This window comes from Ciconia boyciana, chromosome 25, assembly GCF_034638445.1.
Source record: "Ciconia boyciana chromosome 25, ASM3463844v1, whole genome shotgun sequence".
NCBI classification, from domain to species: Eukaryota; Metazoa; Chordata; class Aves; order Ciconiiformes; family Ciconiidae; genus Ciconia; species Ciconia boyciana.
The window spans coordinates 5,864,856-5,881,697 of record NC_132958.1 but is presented as its reverse complement, the minus strand read 5'-3'; the positions used below and the strand labels follow the sequence as shown (position 1 = coordinate 5,881,697).

The 16,842-nt window shown below is 59.3% G+C and overlaps 1 protein-coding gene and 1 long non-coding RNA gene across 2 annotated transcripts; one reads left to right on the top strand and one right to left on the bottom strand.

The window, feature by feature from the left end:
* Nucleotides 1–1,955: 1,955 nt before the first annotated feature.
* Nucleotides 1,956–15,784, top strand: LOC140643985 (uncharacterized). The gene is made up of 3 exons (XR_012039706.1): nucleotides 1,956–2,462; nucleotides 14,746–14,895; nucleotides 15,350–15,784. It is a non-coding gene; the product is annotated as an uncharacterized lncRNA (long non-coding RNA).
* Nucleotides 6,816–15,391, bottom strand: LOC140643984 (indoleamine 2,3-dioxygenase 2-like). The gene is given in 11 exon segments (XM_072846401.1): nucleotides 6,816–7,449; nucleotides 8,162–8,310; nucleotides 10,171–10,222; nucleotides 10,699–10,816; nucleotides 11,032–11,131; nucleotides 11,589–11,603; nucleotides 12,014–12,132; nucleotides 12,340–12,459; nucleotides 13,127–13,222; nucleotides 14,710–14,742; nucleotides 14,745–15,391. Coding segments are annotated over 11 exon segments (1,527 nt in total). The 5' UTR covers nucleotides 15,099–15,391; the 3' UTR covers nucleotides 6,816–7,078.
* Nucleotides 15,785–16,842: the final 1,058 nt, after the last annotated feature.

Below are 16,842 nucleotides of genomic sequence, written 5' to 3'. Positions count from 1 at the left end.
GCAATGGTTTATAAATGCTGGCCATACATCTGGGACTTCAGGGCTTGAAATAAAGCCCTTTCCCAAAGGTCCCTCTGGGTATCCTTCCATCTGGTGACTCACTTTACACCGATGCTGTTTCCCAGCACCGACCGTCCATGGGAAACCATGACCAGCGCTTGTCTGACACCAGCCACGCTGTCCTCTTAGCTTCCCAGCAGGCAGAAGCATGAGGTGCCGGGAGCTGCAGCCGAGTGAGCGTGTGGCTGTGTGTGACAGCCCCAGGCACGCGTCCCTTGTCGCTTCCCCCGAATGCCACTGCAGCGCTGACACTGCATCTGTACAGATCACATGCTGCAGTGACAAGCCAGCAAAAGAGATGGAAGTGTTAGGTGTCAGCAAACGGAGGCAGCTACAGGAGGTGGTGGAGAGTGTGAATGCAGCCCGCACGGACGGAGCGGAGCAGAGCGGGAGAGGGATCCTCGTGCCGTTAGCAGACGGGGTAGAGATGCTTGCCTGCCTGGTACGGCTGGGAAGCTAAAACACGGCAGAAACCCAGAGATTTACTGGAGGTCACACAGGGAGCATAAACAGACCCGTTCCTTCCCTGACAGATGGTTCCTCCAAGGCTTGTTCACAGGCTGCTGTTGGGCTTGGGGTGGCAGGTCCCAGGGACGCTTGGGCAGAGCGTACAAAATCGAGTGACAGAGCAAGTAGAACAGGGTGATACAATCTGCAGAACAAAAACAATGTTGGCAAGAGGTCTGTGGCTGCCTCGGGGTGCTGCGTCCAGCATGTCCCCAGCACAGCGGTGCCGGTGGCCCCAGGCTGGGACAGCCCCGTGTTCATCATCTCTGCAGCCATGGCTTTTCAATCTGGTCCTAACTCCCCTTCCATATTAGGCGTAATTTAGCAGCTCCTCTATCCTCCTCCTTCTGTGCTGTAATTAGCAGTTTTTGGCTTGAGTCATGTCCTTTAATCACATCTGGACTGCAGTCACTCCTGCCAAGGTGAGTAATTCCCTGGGCAGAGATAAAGCCCTCTGCATTTCTTGTGCTCTTGCCAGGTCCAGTGTTCAGAGGGATATGGTGCTCAGGGCATGCACCCGATGCAACGTCAGGTCTCAGGCAAGTGGCAGTGCCAGAAAGAAGGTGAAGGCAATTCTTTTCTGTGCCCTCCTGTCCCTCCCAAGGGGGAAATGCAAAGCAAACTCGGTTGTTATTAATAAATTGCTTTGAGACCTGTGGCCGAGCCGTGCAGGACAGGAGGGCCCAACTAGGAGACAAGTACTTGCCTGTAGAGAAGTTGTCCCCGTGGGTATGCATCCATCACAGGCATGCCATCGGGGCTGCGTACACCGCTTGCCCCGCACGGCGTGCCGTAATGTCCATGCCCGGAGCAACGTGCTGAGCGGGGACAGCCGGCGGCCCCTTCCGCAGAGCCCTGTGGGTGGTTTGAGCGCGGGCGCGAAGGGCAGCGTGAGCGGCCGCCCGGCCGGTGTCTCCAGAAGAGCCCCGGGATGGTCCCTGACCGCGATGCGGGGACAGATGGGGCTGCAGGTGTGGCCGCTCCGGAGGCTCGCTGCTTTTCCAGGGTACGGTGAGCGGTTGCGCAGCAGGGCAAAATTTGGGATGTGACTGCCCGGAGCCTGGCAGCCTGTGGGTGCTCTCAGGAATGCGGCAGATCCGGTAGTGGCCTCCCGCTGTGTGAGCTAAGAGGAGTTGGCGGGGTTGCTCTCAGATAAGCTTGCCAGCAGATAGAGAAAGATGAGGATAAAAATGAGCAATCCTGGCACAGAACAGGAAGGCGTGGAGAAGAATGGCAGACACACTTCGGGCTGGAGCAGGCGGCGGTTTCGATGGGACCTTCAGGGTTGTAACAGCAGGCAGGGGATCCTGAGATGGGGCTGCAGACCTCCCAGGCACTTAAGGAGGGTTGATCGTCAAACGTTTTATAGCTTATGAGGAGCTCATAAGGCCGCCAGGACCCGGATAATGGGGGATTTTAATTACTTGGATATTGATGGACATAATAAATGTGCAGCAAACCACAAAGGGAAACCTGTGGCTAGAGGGGAGAGTGAGACTGATCTATGCACAGCATATTAAACAACCTAAATCGTTTGGAGCCTCTTCTGGCCCCGGTTCCAGGAACAGAGCCAAGTATGATAAATAAGGTCGGGGTAGGGAAGTGTCTAGAATCCAAATGTTTGTATTCTTGTTCAATTTCAAATATTCACGGGGACAAAAGCAGTAGCAGGAGTCACAGCAAAGCGCTTGGCTGTGTCTGCCAGAGGGCTGTGAGACGCCCTGGGGAAAGGGGCCGGCAGCCCGGCCACCGGGAAAGCGGCCGCGAGCACCCAGAGGCATCTCAGGAACTTTTGCACAGATTTGCCGCAGTGGAAGGTGACCTGGGTGAGACCCAGGCAAGGCGAGGAGGGAACCAGAGGCCAAAGCCATTGAGGAGAAGGACGGAAAGTCTGAGTAAGTAGCGGGGGTGGGATGGCGGCTGCCAGGCTGGGCACGGCACAGGGAGCGGAGGGGAGCCCGGCCGGCAGGGCTGGTGGGCAGACCTGGCCGCCGTGCTGCGGGCAGGTCCCAGGGCCGAGCGGGGCTCTCGTGAGGTTTGGTGGCATCGAAGGTGTGCCCAGGAGAGGTCTCCTCCCGCCACCTCGGGTGTGCGCCGGGCTTCCTTCTCCATCACACAGGTCTGACCATCAGACATCACGGGGGGAAATCTCTGCTTAATAAAAGGGGGTAACAAGGAGTCAAGAAGAAGGTGGGCACCCCAGAGCGGGGCTGGGAGTGCCGTGCGGGGGCTGCCGGGCGGCTCCCGAGCTGCAGATGATTCGCAATGGAAATGTGTGCATCAGCGCTGCAGGGGCAGGCCTCTGTTTGCAGTGATAAGAGAGTTTTCTGTGTGGGTGGTGCTGATTTGGGGCTGTAGCTGCTGTTCTGGTCGTGGCTGAGGGCTGCGACATCCCTCTTGGTTTTGCATCAGCTCCCTGGCAGGTGTCTGTCCTGGCTGAGCCGGCAGATGCTGCCGGGTTCGGGGAGGTGCTGCAAAATCCCGTTCTCATTCGTGTGGAGCCTGGGCCGATAGTGCCGTCCCAGCCTAACTGCGGAGAAGTGCTTCTGGGACCCGAGGTCTGGGGGGCAGCAGCTCTGGAAGGGGGGGGTCTGTCTCTGTGTGTGTGTGCGCCTGCTCTTTTGCTTTTTTCCCCTTGCTGAAAAAACTTTTACTTTATTAAAGAGCTGCAGAAATGGGCTTAACCCTGCCCGTCCCATTGCAGGCAGCAGTGCAGGGTGTCTCGGGTGTCCCGTGGGCTCATGTTGTCCCATCTGGGGTCTGGGCTGTGACCAGGGCACAGCTCTCTTTCCGAATTTCCTTTGCTCTTGGTATTGCTCTCAGTGGCAGAAGGGCAGTGCCACGCCACAAGGGCTGGCTGCTGGCTGGGGAAAGGCTGTGGGCTCGAAACAGGGCTCAGTGGACCAGAGCAGCAGAGACCGAACATTGCTGCTACACCTGTGGCTCGGTAAAGGTGATGGAGAGCTGTGGCTGGGCTCGTCCCGGGCTCCCCCAGCGCCTGCCGAAACAAATCCTTCAGGGCAGAGCGGGACCTCGGTCCGCAGCCCCGTCCCGCTGCGTGGCTGCGGGCAGTCCATCGCAGTGCGGTTCCTGGCGGCGGCACACAAAATGAATGCCAAGCACCGTGTTATGCTCAAACATATTGTGGCATTTTTAGGTGTAGGCATAAATTATTTAAATGCAATGTGCTTCCAGTCGTAATGCACCTGAGACCTTAGATGTCTGCATCTTGTGATCAATATTAGACAGCAGTGGTTTGGAAACAGAGAGAAATCAAAGCTCTCGTGAAGCAGCTGTCCCAGCCTGTCAAGAGGAAAGACGGGAAGGGCCTGTGCATCACTGTGCGTCACTGTCTGGGTGCCGTGAGTGCGGCAGGATCCTCCCTGAACCCGACTTTAAAGGAGCTGAATCTGATTAATGCGCGTGCTGTTGCCGGATGCGTCTCACAAAGCATTTGCTAAAGTGAACTCAGATGTGGTGAGCCCTTGCTATGTAGTTTGCCTACCTGGGAACGCCGTGGTCTGACTGTTTCTGTGCAGTTTTTAGGCACCTTCCTCATCCCCCAAAAGTTGTGTGTTGAAGGGGAGCGTGCCCGCTGGTGCAGGGTACCCCCTTGGCTCTCCAGAGCCCTCCGGCATCTCTCCTCCAGTTTCCCAACTCCCCTTTTCTCTTCCAAAGCGGCACAAATCTGCCCTCCTTCCTCCCGAGTTGGTGGGTTGCTGTGATTCTGCCAGCCCGGGGCAGCACGTGCGGGGCAGAGCCCCGGGGCTCCGCGAGGGTTTGCAGCAGGAACAAAACCCCCCGGGGCCCGTTGCCCCTTTCTGCTGCTGGCATCGCTGCTGAGCAGCGTGGGTTCGGGCACTTCACGGCGCACCAGGAGCCCACGCGTCTCCCCTGCAGTGCCAGCCTGCACCAGCTCCCTGCGAGTCCTGAGTGCATTTTTCATTTAGCCAGAGTGATTTCCCGCTCCCCCCTCTAAGTTTGCTGTTTTCCTGAAATGGTCTGAAATGTAATAGACCAAGACAATCATCAGAATGAGATATTTCCTACATAAAATAGGCAGCAGCTATTCAGAAATGACGATCGAGTGGAATGAGGGCTGCCAGGCAAAGATTTAAAGGTGCTGACGTTCCCGTAGGTTGTTTACTGAAGATATCTTCTCCTAAGCCCCAGTTTTAAGACTGCCTTTCAAAAGAGGGCACAAAATAAAATTCAGCAAGGAGCTTTAATAGTTCAAGCTGCTGTGTGCTGAGCTTTTTGTTGCCCTTACGGGAACGAAGCCTCATTTCAAAGGACCTTGACTCTCTTCTGATAGTGCAGGAGAAGTGGCACTGCCAGAGCTATTTTTGCACCAAGACACTGATTGGGTGTGAAACCTGTCTCTAGTGGCCGTGCCAGCAAAACCTGGGCAGGCAAAACACAGAGGCATATGGCCTGATTTCCCTGAAGGTGCCGATTCCAAGGAATTTGGGGGTGCTCTCTCGCTGTAAAAGGGCACCTGGCATTATGAAAAAAGCTTTAGCACTGCTCTTCGCGCAAAGCTCTGCCCACCCATCCCAGCACGGTGGGGGGAGGCGAGCCCCATCCCGCAGCCTCGGGCGAGGAAGCGATGCGCGGGGGAGCAGTCGGGAGCCCTGGCAGCTTTGCCGAGCTGCAGGGTTGTTTGCTGGGCTTGCTTCGTCTGCTGCCCTGTCTGTATCGTAGGAGCCTGTATATTAGGTCCTGGGCTGAACCCGGCGTCAGGCTGGGTGTTGGTCTGCTGCAGATACCTGGTGAGGACCATGGGCTTGTCGGAGGCGTTTTTCCCTTGCTGGCCCCTGGAGGAAACCGTATGTACCCGCGTCCCCTGCCACAGCACGATGTTGCTCACAGAGACTTAAGAAACTGAATCCCGTGTGTGCCCAAACGTTGCAGCTTTGCCCCTGTGACATCCTGAACTCTTAGTAAGTCGGGAGCTGCAGCGAAGCTGGCAATGGGGAGTAAAACCTGAGGCCCTGATGCAGCATCTGCAAGCAAACAGCAGCCTCCTTGACACCCCACGCTCTCCCCACGCATCTCTGCTCACTTCTCTCGTCCCCTTTCCCCTCTCGGCTGGGTTTGAGTGACTTAGCATCATTCCCGTGACTGGAGAGGGGTGTTCAGCAGCAGACTTCCCCTGTGAGTAATTGTGGTCCTGCTGCAGACACAGCAAAGATCTCTGCCTGTTATTCCAACCGGGAGCAGGCATTTCAGCAGACAAAACTGGCTTGTACGGAAACAAGCAATAGTGAAATGCCAGGCAGCTCTGAGTCCGACTTTTAGACTGGGCTGCTGGTCGTTACCAGCCCAAGTATCAGGACCAGGCTGAAAGGGCTGATGAGCATTGCCGGCTTGAGGCTGCCTTGTTTTGGGACCCAGAGGGGCCTGACAGCCCTGGGCACGTCAGAAACGTGCGGTGCCCGGGTGTTAAAATGAGGGGATCGGTGGGGGAGAGGAGCCGTGTCTGGTGCCAAAGCCTTGGCTGCGGGAAACCCCGTCCTGCGACCCGCTGCACCCCGCAGCCCCCCGCAGCCCTCCCGAATCCGGCCAGGGCGTCGGTTTACCGGCCCCTTCCTCCGCTGCCGCCCCGCCAAAAGCGGGTTTCTGCCGCCACCTCGCGACGGAGGAGCGCCGGGATGTCGCGACGGAGGAGCGCCGGGATGTCGCGACGGCCCGGCCGGGGACGCGGCTTCGCGACGGACAGAGGCGCCGGCGGCACGGCTGGGCCGGGAACGGCTCCGTTATTGCTTTATTAGCGCTGTAGCCCGGCCCGGCCCGGCCCGGCCCGGCCCGGCCCGCCTGCAGCCCCGCCGCGGAGCCGCAGCCCCAGCCCCGCGTGGGGCGGGGAGTGAGCCTGGTGGGAGCCAGCAAGCAGGGCCTGGACGGGCACGGCCCTTCCCGGTGCCGAGGAAGGAAGGGTGCTGTGCCCATCCCGGTGCCGAGGAAGGGTGCTGTGCCCATCCCAGAGCCGAGGAAGGGCGCTGCGGCCATCCCACAGCCGAGTAAGGGTGCTGTGCCCTTCCCGGTGCCGAGGAAGGAAGGGTGCTGTGCCCTTCCCGGTGCCGAGGAAGGAAGGATGCTGTGCCCATCCCAGAGCCGAGGAAGGGTGCTGCGCCCATCCCAGAGCCGAGGAAGGGTGCTGCACCCATCCCAGAGCCGAGGAAGGGGGCTGCGCCCATCCCAGAGCCGAGGAAGGGCGCTGCGGCCATCCCACAGCCGAGGAAGGGTGCTGCGCCCATCCCAGAGCCGAGGAAGGGTGCTGCGCTCACTGTGTCCCTTTCAGGGGTTATCAGCAGCAGTGCTCTCCTCCTTCAACAACCCAGTGTGTTCCCCATGTCCCAGACGTGCGCGAGCGGGAAGGGTGCTGCTGAGAGGAGGTTTTGGGTGAAGGTCGCTGCAGTCGGATTTTGGCTCGTGCGCTGCAGACAGGCACCCGAGCCGTTTGGCCTCCTGCACCCGCTTTGAGCAGTGCCTTGCAAAGCCTCAGGGCAAGTCAGGCACTTATCATCCCTTCCCTGGTGGTGTCCCTGACGCTCTTCAGGAAGCTGAAGATGTGGGACCCGCCTGTCCCTTTGGCCTCCAGTGCGGACGGAGGCTTCCCTGCGGAGGGGCCAGCCCTGTCGCCCGGCTCTGCCCGCCTGGCCTTGGCTTTGGCCGCCGCGACGGTGATGTACTTGGTGACAATGGTGATGTGGTAGGACCTGAAGTCTGCGAGCGCAGAGATGCACTGGTTGAAAGCCGCGCAGAGCCGTGCGTCTCCGGAGGAGAGCACGTGCTGCTTCAGGGAGGGGGCACGGTGGATCTCTTCCACAAAGGCTCTGTGGGGCGGGGGCATGTAGTCCCTCATCCTGTGCAGGAAGGCAGCTGCAGGACACCAGCAAAGGAAGAAATAAATTGCGGGCGAGTGGGTTAAAGCACCCTAACGCTCTCCGAGAGTGGCCAGACTGGAGCACTGGTGCTGGCGCGGTCTGCAGGGACCACTGCGCTGGTGGTACCCGACAGCCTGCCCGGCCGCCTCTGTTCTGACTCGGTGCCTCCAATTAATTGAGAAAAAAACCCATATTAGGTCAATGCTCCGTTAGGGCTGGTCTTAACCCTAAAAGGCAGGTTTTAGCCCTTGCTCTCAGCCTTTTGGTTTCAGGTTGTTTGGGGATTTTTTTTGCTATTAGAGTGGTTTTGCTAATTTCTGATAAATATATTCTGTTGTGGGCCAGACTAACGCGAAGCTATGTGAATGGATGTGCTAAATTACTGGCAGGATGCTGGCGTGCTCTGCTCCGTCATCTCTGCACCCATATATAACCTCAGTAAAAAGTTGACACGCAAAAAGCAAAATCTGTCCATCTGGGAATTTATAGCAGCGAGGAAGCGCCTGCCAGAGCCTCGTTTATAGACTTCCTCCCTAAGGAACTGGGCAGAGCCTTGTCCCAGCCAGGCTCTGCGAGGGTTTTGCGAGGGCAAGATGGGCGCGTGTCCTGTCGACTGGCAGAGCTGGGCACAGCCGTGGAAATCGCTCTGGCTCGGTTCTCCCCCTGCCCCTTATTTGATTAGGAAAAAGGAAAAGTGTGTGACTTACTGCTCTCCTCGCTATGGCGAATCCCCAGCAGCTCATCAAAAGCGTGAAGGACGGTGCTCTGTGCCGCGCTCCCTCCCGAGTACGCCATGGGCTCCTCAGATACGCCTTCGTATATCAGCCCGTCCGGCATGGCGGGGTTATCTTTCCAGCTGAGTGGGAAGACACGGCAGTCAGGCAGGGAGCGGCCGCGGGACGGCTAGTAACGGGGGGGCCTGCGAGAAGGGACCCTGGCTGGCAAGATTGAGCGAAACCTTCCTGACCCGGCCCATGGATCTCCTCCTCCTCGCTCAGCCTTGTCAGCTGTCCTCAAATGCGAGATAAACTCGGAAATCAAACGCTGTGTCGAGGCGCACGACAAGGTTGTGGGTGTAGGGAGAAATCCTTAATTATCCTTTGCCTAGGAGCTAGGGATCGTTCTATGGGATTGCGGCCCACTGGTGAGCACCCCATGGCGTGGTCCCGGGCCAAGCTGCCCTGCGCCGTGGCTGTACCTCCATCTCCGACTCGGGTCCTGGCTTGGGCCGGTGCCGCATGGCGGTTTGCACATGCAGAGCTGCTTTGGGTGTGCAAGAGGGGAGGGGGCACTTGTCTGGGCAATAGTGGCACCTAACATTAATTCCTTGAAATCCCAGTGGCCGTTAGGAGAAGTCGGGTTGCCTCTACGGCAGACAGAGTCGCCCAAATGCTCTTCTGAGCCCTTTAAGTTTGGATTTTTCTCTGTTCTTGTTACTCTTGAGATGTCTTTAAAGACAGTGCAGAACAGCCTGCCTTTATTTATTTCAGCAGAGAACAAGCCTGTAATGTGATTTCCTCCCTCTCATAAAGCTGCTCGTCCTCGGCAGGCCCAGGAACCGGGTGCCTCCCCCCCCGGACACCATTAACTCACAGCCCCTGTCATCTGGCTTTATGTGCCTGTTGTGCAAAAATGGATAAATGCTCGCTCCCAAATGGAAAGAGGAGTTATAATTTCAGAGAGATAATGTGCCTGGCACAAAAATATCTCTTGACCTTCTGAAGAATGCACCATTTCATGAAGCTTTCGGTGCTGGCTGCTAAGGCTGTTTGACGGCTGGAGCAGATTTTGCACAAAATGCAGAGAAAATAGATTCATTATCAAATATGTAATATTTTTAGCTCTCCCAGGGATGTATTTATAGTAACCTTTACTAGTGGGAAGTTCTTATAAGCAGAAGGGAATTTAAAAGGCATGTTTTTCCAGGCAGATGACCATCAAGACAAGGTCAGTTTGGATAAAAAATGAGAGAAACCTAATCAGGATGCATGGAGCCTTTTGACTTAGGAATGCTGAGATATGCTGAAGAGAAACAAAAATAGAAACCCCCTTGAGAAGCCCAGGAGCGGAGCAGCTGGGGATGCTCGCAGCCCGGCAGGGACAATGAGGCATGGCAAACCCGCAGCGCTGGGCTCTCATGGCTGTGTTTCTGCCTTGCCCAACTGACTTCTTTCAGTATTTGGGGGGGGATTGTTTTTTTTTAATTAATGGAATTGTAATGGAGCAACAGCAAGAGGCTTGTTATAGATGTTTCCTTAACACGCAGGGGGAAGAGACCCCACTCGGCTTTGTAGCTTTGTGTGTACAGCGTGCGAAGTAAAGAGAAATCAGTTTTCTCCTGTCATCGCTGTTGGGGCCAAGAGCAGGAATTATTAATTTCTGCACAATTACGGCTGTTGCGGCACAGAGACTGTGCGGGGGCTAAGCTGAAGTGCGGGAGGGAGAGAAGCGGGGAGAGGGGCAGACCCCAGCCCTTCTGCCGTGTCCTTGCCCAGTGGCCCCGGCTCCGCACGGGCAGATCAAGCGCCTGGGAACTCCCTCCCTCGAGGGCGGCAGGACCGCGTTGCCCTCGGGGCCACCGCTGCCGGACACAGCGCCGGTTCCTTCCCCACCCCGGGGACCCCGTGCCCCATCCGGGCTGCCCCTTCCCAGCGCATGCCCTGCTCCCCCGGAGCTGCCGACACAGTGGCTTTGGAGGGAAAGGCACCGCACTTACCCGGAGAGAAAGATCCGGATCACAGTGTAAAACACTGCTGGATCCACATAGTCTAGAGGAAATCAGATCATAGTTGTTACTGCGGGCAAAAGGCAATCAGTTCCCTCTGCATCGGCGTTTCCCATGTGGCAGTGCTCCCCCCCGCCGCAGCCAAGGCGACCCAAATCTGTGCTCCGGGAAGGACCTGGCAGGAGGGGCCGGCACGTTGCACGGTGCTGGTGCCCCCTCCCCGCGGTGGGCTTCCCCCGGCCGCGCTCCCTGGGGCACCGCTGTGTGCAGCACAGCATCGCTGCTCAGCCCGAAACACCCCACGCTTCTACCCCAGGCCCGTTTGGGTGCTCAAACCCCATCTGTCATCCTGGGAGCACTGAGCTTCCCCTGACTTGCTCCTGCCTCCTCCTGCTCCGTCCCTCCAGAGATGCTTTACGGGCCAAGTGCGAGTGTGTTTACGCTAGTGCATCTGATGAACTAAAGCGTGCACAGCGATGTGAGGACACGAGCTGCCCTCCAGCTGAAGGCTGCTGTTACCGTGCATCCGTTTCAAAGCCTTGCTCATGTCCCTGATGGCCTCCGCCAGCTCCTGCAGGGCTTTGTGCAGGCTCTCCTCATCAAGCCGCAGGATGGCACGAACGGCCTGGACGATGGCCTGCGAGAGGAGAGGAGAAGAGGGAGAGCACGAAGTGTTGAGGAGGCTGAGATGTCTGTGTACAGCGGCTCTGGATACCCGCAGCCACCCACGCCAGCTCTGCCCCTTCCCCCAGCCCGCGAGCAAGCGTGCAGGGGATGGGTACGCCTCCTGGGTGTGTGCCTGCGGGCGCTTTCCTGGCGAGCAAAGAGCTACGGGGCACGGCAGTACCCTACCTTAATCCCAGGCACAGCCGCCTTCTCAACCAGGAGGGTGACGAGGATGAAGCCTCGCTGGCTCTCTCCCCCGGGCAGCGAGATGATGGTGTCCAGGTTCCTGCGGGGGCAACCGGCGGAGCGGGCGAGCGTGGGGGGGTTAGGAGGGCACTTGCTCAGGATTCCCCTGCACACCCCAGGGCCCGTTGAGCCCTTGGAACAAAACCCTCCCGGCTGCAGAGCCTCTTATCTGCACCCCAGGCAGAGACGAGCTGGCACAGAGCAAAAGGGGAGAGGGACTGCTCTGGTTCTGAGGGATCCGCGACCCTCCCCATGCACTCACTGGCCCATGACAGCCAGGCTCTGCGTGGACTAGAGCAGCCCACGGTTCAGCCGTGGTCACGGCACTTTGCTGTTGTTGCAGTGGCATATGCGTGCCAAAGACTGAGCTGTTTTTGTTGTGCTCATATATCAAGAGATAGGTTCAACCTAAGCAGAGCCCTGCAGTGTTGGAGTGCTAAGCCAATTCAAACAAAACTAATACAGCTCGAAAATAAATAAGCATCTTAAATACTTACTCAATTTCCAGAGTCCTGAAGGCATGCCGGTTATTGCCAACAAATGCACAAGAAAAGGAGAAAGAGAGACGTTATAAATCGTTCAGCAATGGGCTGTGAGCTCGCTGGCCCGTGGGAAGCGCCGACCCCTGGGGACGACGCTCCCAGAGGCACCCGGTTCCCCACTGGGTGCCCATGTCTGCACCCCCGGCTGCAGAGCCGGCAGCCCCAGAGAGTGCTGTCCTCCCCGCCCAGCAAGACCCTTCCCCAGACCTTCTCCATGACACAGGTCCCCAGTGATGGTTTTTTCAATGGTTTTTGGCAGAACAGGAGTGGTTTGGCAACCACTTGTCCCCGTTGTGCTGGACCGGACCTGCTCAGGCTCATTGCCGTTGCCCCGACCACGGGAAGAGCCGTGCTCGTTCCGCCCGTGTTTGCCCGTTTACCCGTTGGGGTTCTTCCTCCTCCAGTTGGCCAACACAAAGTCCGCGTGGCTGAGGATGGGGGGAAGGCCGAGGGCCTGTGAGACGTCCCAGAAGGGGACAGCGAGATTTCGGGGCAGGACCTGAAGGGCACAAAACACAGGAGAAGACGGGGACACTGTCAGGCTGGTGAAAGGTGCCCGTCTACGGGCATCCAACCAGGCAGGAGGGGTCATGCTCCTGCTGCAGCCTCAGGAACGGGGCTTTGCTCCCATGGGATGAGTCCCAGGGGAGCAGCATCAGCGCCCCGATCCCAAGGAGCAGGTGAACCGGCTCCATGTTGCTTTTACCTTCACGGTGCCCTCCTCGCCCTCCTGCCAGAGGTAGCCCATCGTGATGAAGCTGAGCACCAGATGCGCCAAGTGCAGCTCCTCGCGCCCTCGGAGGTGCCGGGCGCTCAGCTGCGGCATCTGCCAGGGAGACCCTTGGAAGCGAGGGGCACTGCAGGCGCTGCCAATGGTCCCCTGCGGTGGGGAGCTGCCCCGCCAGCCGGGGACAGACCCTCCCAGTTCCTCTCCCTCCCTTTGCCCTCTCCCCGCAAGCCTCCGTTCCCTCCCACCCCTGCGGGATTTGCTGCTGATTCGCTGTTGGTGGCTTGTGAGCACGGACAGTAAATCGCAGGATTTTACTCAAAAAGGTGTCCCTCTCCCTTGTGCTGGGATGCATGCGGGAGCGGCCGATCCCCGCGTGCCGGTGGGGTCCACCCGGGCTTTGGGGCTCATGGAGCGCCCGGGCTGCTCGGCGGGGAGCGCAGCCGGGACGAGCCGTGGCTCTCGTGACATCTAGAGGGTTTTCCCTGCCACCGCACACCACGCTCCAGCCCTCGCTGCCTCGGCTGGCTGGTGCGACCTAGGATCTGCCGTAGGAGTTATTTCTGTGCCAAGGTTAAGGCACAGAATTTTGCACGGTAGTAGCAAATACTGCGCAAATACTTTTGCACGCTATTAGTCCTGTCTGCGTGAGTCCTTGCTGAGGACACGGCTTTGCTGTTGGTTTGCTTTTCCATGCGTTCAGCGGACACTGCTGTGTCAGACCAAGGTTTGAAAACGCTCAAACCAGGAGAGATAACACAGGTACCTGGTGAACTTGTGAGCGGAGCTGACGGCTCGCGATCAGCTGAGGCAGGTCATGGGCAATCTCCATCCAGGGACCGTAGGGCGCCGGCAGCTCTGTCTTGGTAGAGAGAGGCGAGAGGGAGGGCTGTTAATGCACAGAGACAGGCAGCACAGGGTGTTGCAAGGCCGTGTCTCTGCTCTCCCCCCGGTTCCTGCGCAGCTCGGGACTGAGGCAGGAGAAGATGTGTCCAGGGGTTAAATCTGGGCTCAGCAGAGCTGGCCATGGAGCCATGCAAGAAGCAGGGACAGGCTCGGGGGAGAGTGCAGCCCCCTTCCCTAAAGAGGAGGCTTCAGTGCTGTGCTGCCGTGCCATCCTTTGTGAAACAGCGAGAGGTTGTGAGAAACGGGACCCGGAGCATCCCAGCGTGGGCAGGTGGCAGCTGAGGGGGACAGGTCACAGCAAACATGGTGCTGCCGGCGCCAGCGCCAAGAAGTCACGGGGCTTAGAGGTGATGAGCGGGTTGAGAGAGCTGGGCTGGCTGCCCTGGCCCCTGGCCACCAGGCTTGGGGGCGGAGGGGAGCATGTCCTCTGCGCACCCATGGGTGGGGTGCAGCGGGACGGCCAAAGTGGTCCTGCACCGATGCAGCTCTGGGACGGCCAAAGTGGTCCTGCACCGATGCAGCTCTGGGGACCAGCAGGACCCTCAGGGAGTCGCTGCAAAGGTGGACGGAGCCGTTCTGCCCTGGGGTGGGAGGGCAACCCCGTGCTGGAGTACCGGGGGTGCTGGGGGAGGAGCAGGAGGGAACAGAGGGCTCGGAGGTAAGTCCAGCCCTGGGTAAACCCTTTGGCATCGAGGCCAGCTGAGAGGCAGCACCCCAGCTCTCCTGCTCCAGACCCTGCTCTGGCTGTAACGCAGAAGAGCCACACAGCCCGGGGAGAAAAGGGAATCAGGGGAGCGATGGCAGCTGGGGGACGCACGGGGGGGCCGGAGCAGGGCTATGACTCGCTGCTGGGGCTGGGCAGCCCCGGGGAGGGCTGTGCCGGACATTGCCCGGCCGGGGAGGACGGGGGGGCCCTTTGCCGTCCCACGCCGTTGCGTTTGCAAAGGTTTTCCTGGGGCACTGGCAGGGCTGCGCTCGAGACTGCAGGGAAGGGAGCGGAGCGGACGCCGCCAGCCCGGGCTGCCAGCATCCCTCCAGCCTTGCACATCGCGCTAATGGTTTGTGTCTGGTCCCCCCTCTTGTAATACCAGCCTGTGTAATTGTGAATTAATGGATGATAAACAAGTATCTGCCTGTCCCCGAGTGCTCCCACTGTGAAGTGAGCCCAGTGATAAATGGCACCGCTTTCAGCACGGGAGAGCTGCAGCCTGACTGCTCGCCCCGTACTCCCTGAAATCCCGTAAAGGCAAGGCCAATGTGTGAATTGCAAAGCTCCTTCTCCTCTCCCCTGTGCCACTTGCTGCAGCCAGTTTAATCATTTTTAAAGCAAGAGGTTTGTCCTATGAAACTGTCTAAGCCAAAATAGCACGTGCCTTCCTCAATGCTTTTTATAAACTGTTACAGAGCAGTGTTAAATTGAAACCCAACCAGAAAACCGCTCACCAACCCCTCTATTTTTCTGTTCTCTGTCTCTTGTAGCACGCAGACGCGGTGGCACAGCCGTCTCCTACCAGAGGATCGGGAAGAAGGAAGCCGTACTCCTCGGAGAGCTGAAACCTGGTCAGCGCCAGAGGCAGCGGGGTCTCCTCCGTGCCGTCGGCAGCCTCCATCGCCACCGCTGGCCGCAAGGTCGGGGCGTGCTCTGGCTCGGTGGAGACGCGCCGGCTGCCCCACTCCCAGTATGTGCTGAGCCAGCACCGTGACCCCGGCCACGGGAGCGTACCTTGTCCTGGGGGAGCCAGGGCTCGGCCGCCCAATGGCCGGAGTGTCCGAGCAAACACGTTTAAAGGTTGCTGATAAGGCGTTGTCACAGAGCAAACACTGATCTCCATCCCCCGGGTGTCCACCTATGGGGAAGGCTCCGGGAAGCTCCCTTGCTGCAGGCAGGGGCTGTGAGCTGTGTCCCCCCGGGACCTCCCCTCGGAGCGGCAGGGATGCTCCAGGCTCCCGTGGGAGGCTGCATCGAAGCGGCCCGGGGTGCTTTGGGCTGGCGGCAGCACAGGGACGCCATCTCTGCAGCTGGGTTTCCCCAGGATCCTGGCAATGCCAAACTCACGTCCTGCGTGCTGTGCTTGTTCTGCAGGAACCGTGCAAGACCGCGGGACCATCCGTGTCTCGCTGGAGGCTGCAGAGCCCTGCACACCGTGAGTGCAGCATGGACCCCACACCACAGCACAGACCTGCAGCTGCCGCAGGGCCAGGTACGGCCCCCGCCGGGCAGATGCGCGTTGGTGGCTCTGGGAGCTGCCTGCAGCTCTGCCAGGCTGCGCGGGGCCCGAGGAGCTTTGTCCCCGCAGGAGCGAATTACGCTCCATCACGTACGAACTGTATCCTCAGCCCTGCGCTCGCATGAGGTGCTGCTGATGCATGCGCTAACAACATGCCCAGCACAGCCAAAATAAATTAATGGGAGCCACATCCAAAGCAGCCGCTGCAGAAGTAAGCGCTCTGTGGCAGGGAGTGAAACTCCCTAAGCCATGTTTTGCGTCACTTAAGGGTCTCTCTGCGTCTCCAGCAAACTGCCTAATGACCGAACGTGAGCTGACGGTGTCATAAAAATTCCCAGTGCCAAACAAAGTGCAAGACCGTAATGATGGTTTTAATTGGCAGTAGCGAGTGGTGTGCCAGTAGCGTGCCCGCACTGGAGCACCAGCCGTGCTCTCCCCGTGGCTGCACGCACCCACCCCCAGGGAGGCAGAGCGGATGGTGCTGCACGGAGGGTAATTAGACCTCCTTGCAACGAGGGTCTGCGGGCTTCTGACCTAATTGCCGTGCACAGGAGCAAAACTCCCTGCCGGCTGGGCGGTTAATGCTGGCGAGGCTTATGCCACTGTCCGGCCAGAGATGGATGGAATGAGGCTGAGGGACCTGGCGAGGGACGCTGCCATTTCCCCGCGTTTCAGTGCGGTGCTGCCTTTGCCCCCCAGCAGATCGGTCCCCTCCCTGCAGTGGGTGCTGCTGCCATTGCAGCACGGGAAAGCGCAGGGCTGCAGCGACACGGTGCCGGTGCTGTCCGCGCCTGCTCCCCTGCGTTTCTCCCTGGGGGTCAGCTGGGACCGAGGGGCCCCGAGGTGGGGGCACAACGGTGCAGGTCTTTCTTCCGGAAAGGCTGGAGGGGTATCGTGTGCTGGGGTGTGCTGGAGTTGGGCTCGGCCCCCCGAGCCCACCCAAGGGCGAGGGCGAGTGCCACAGTTTGTCCAGGGGACGTGGGCTGCAGCCAGAGCGGAGAGGGGACCACCCAGCACAGGGGGGTTTCCTGGCTCGGTGCCTGCTCTGATGATTCAGGCTTCCTCTGCTGCCGCCACCACCCCAGCCCGCCCTCCCACCGGCCCCACGGCAGCGGGAAGGAGCCTGCGGCCACAGCGGGGACCGCACATCCGCCCCGCGCTCTTCCTGTGCGTCGGCCGCAATGGCGTGAGCCCCCCAGTGCCGCCCCAGCCTGGCGCCTGGCAGGGCAGGGTCCCCACGGTTGACGGCCATTGGGGCGGCCCAGCGGGTCCTCCCCACGCGAGGGGGCTTGGCAGGACGCTCTGAGCGGGACCTGCCAAAACAGTGGCTTCCTGCGGACAAGCAGCT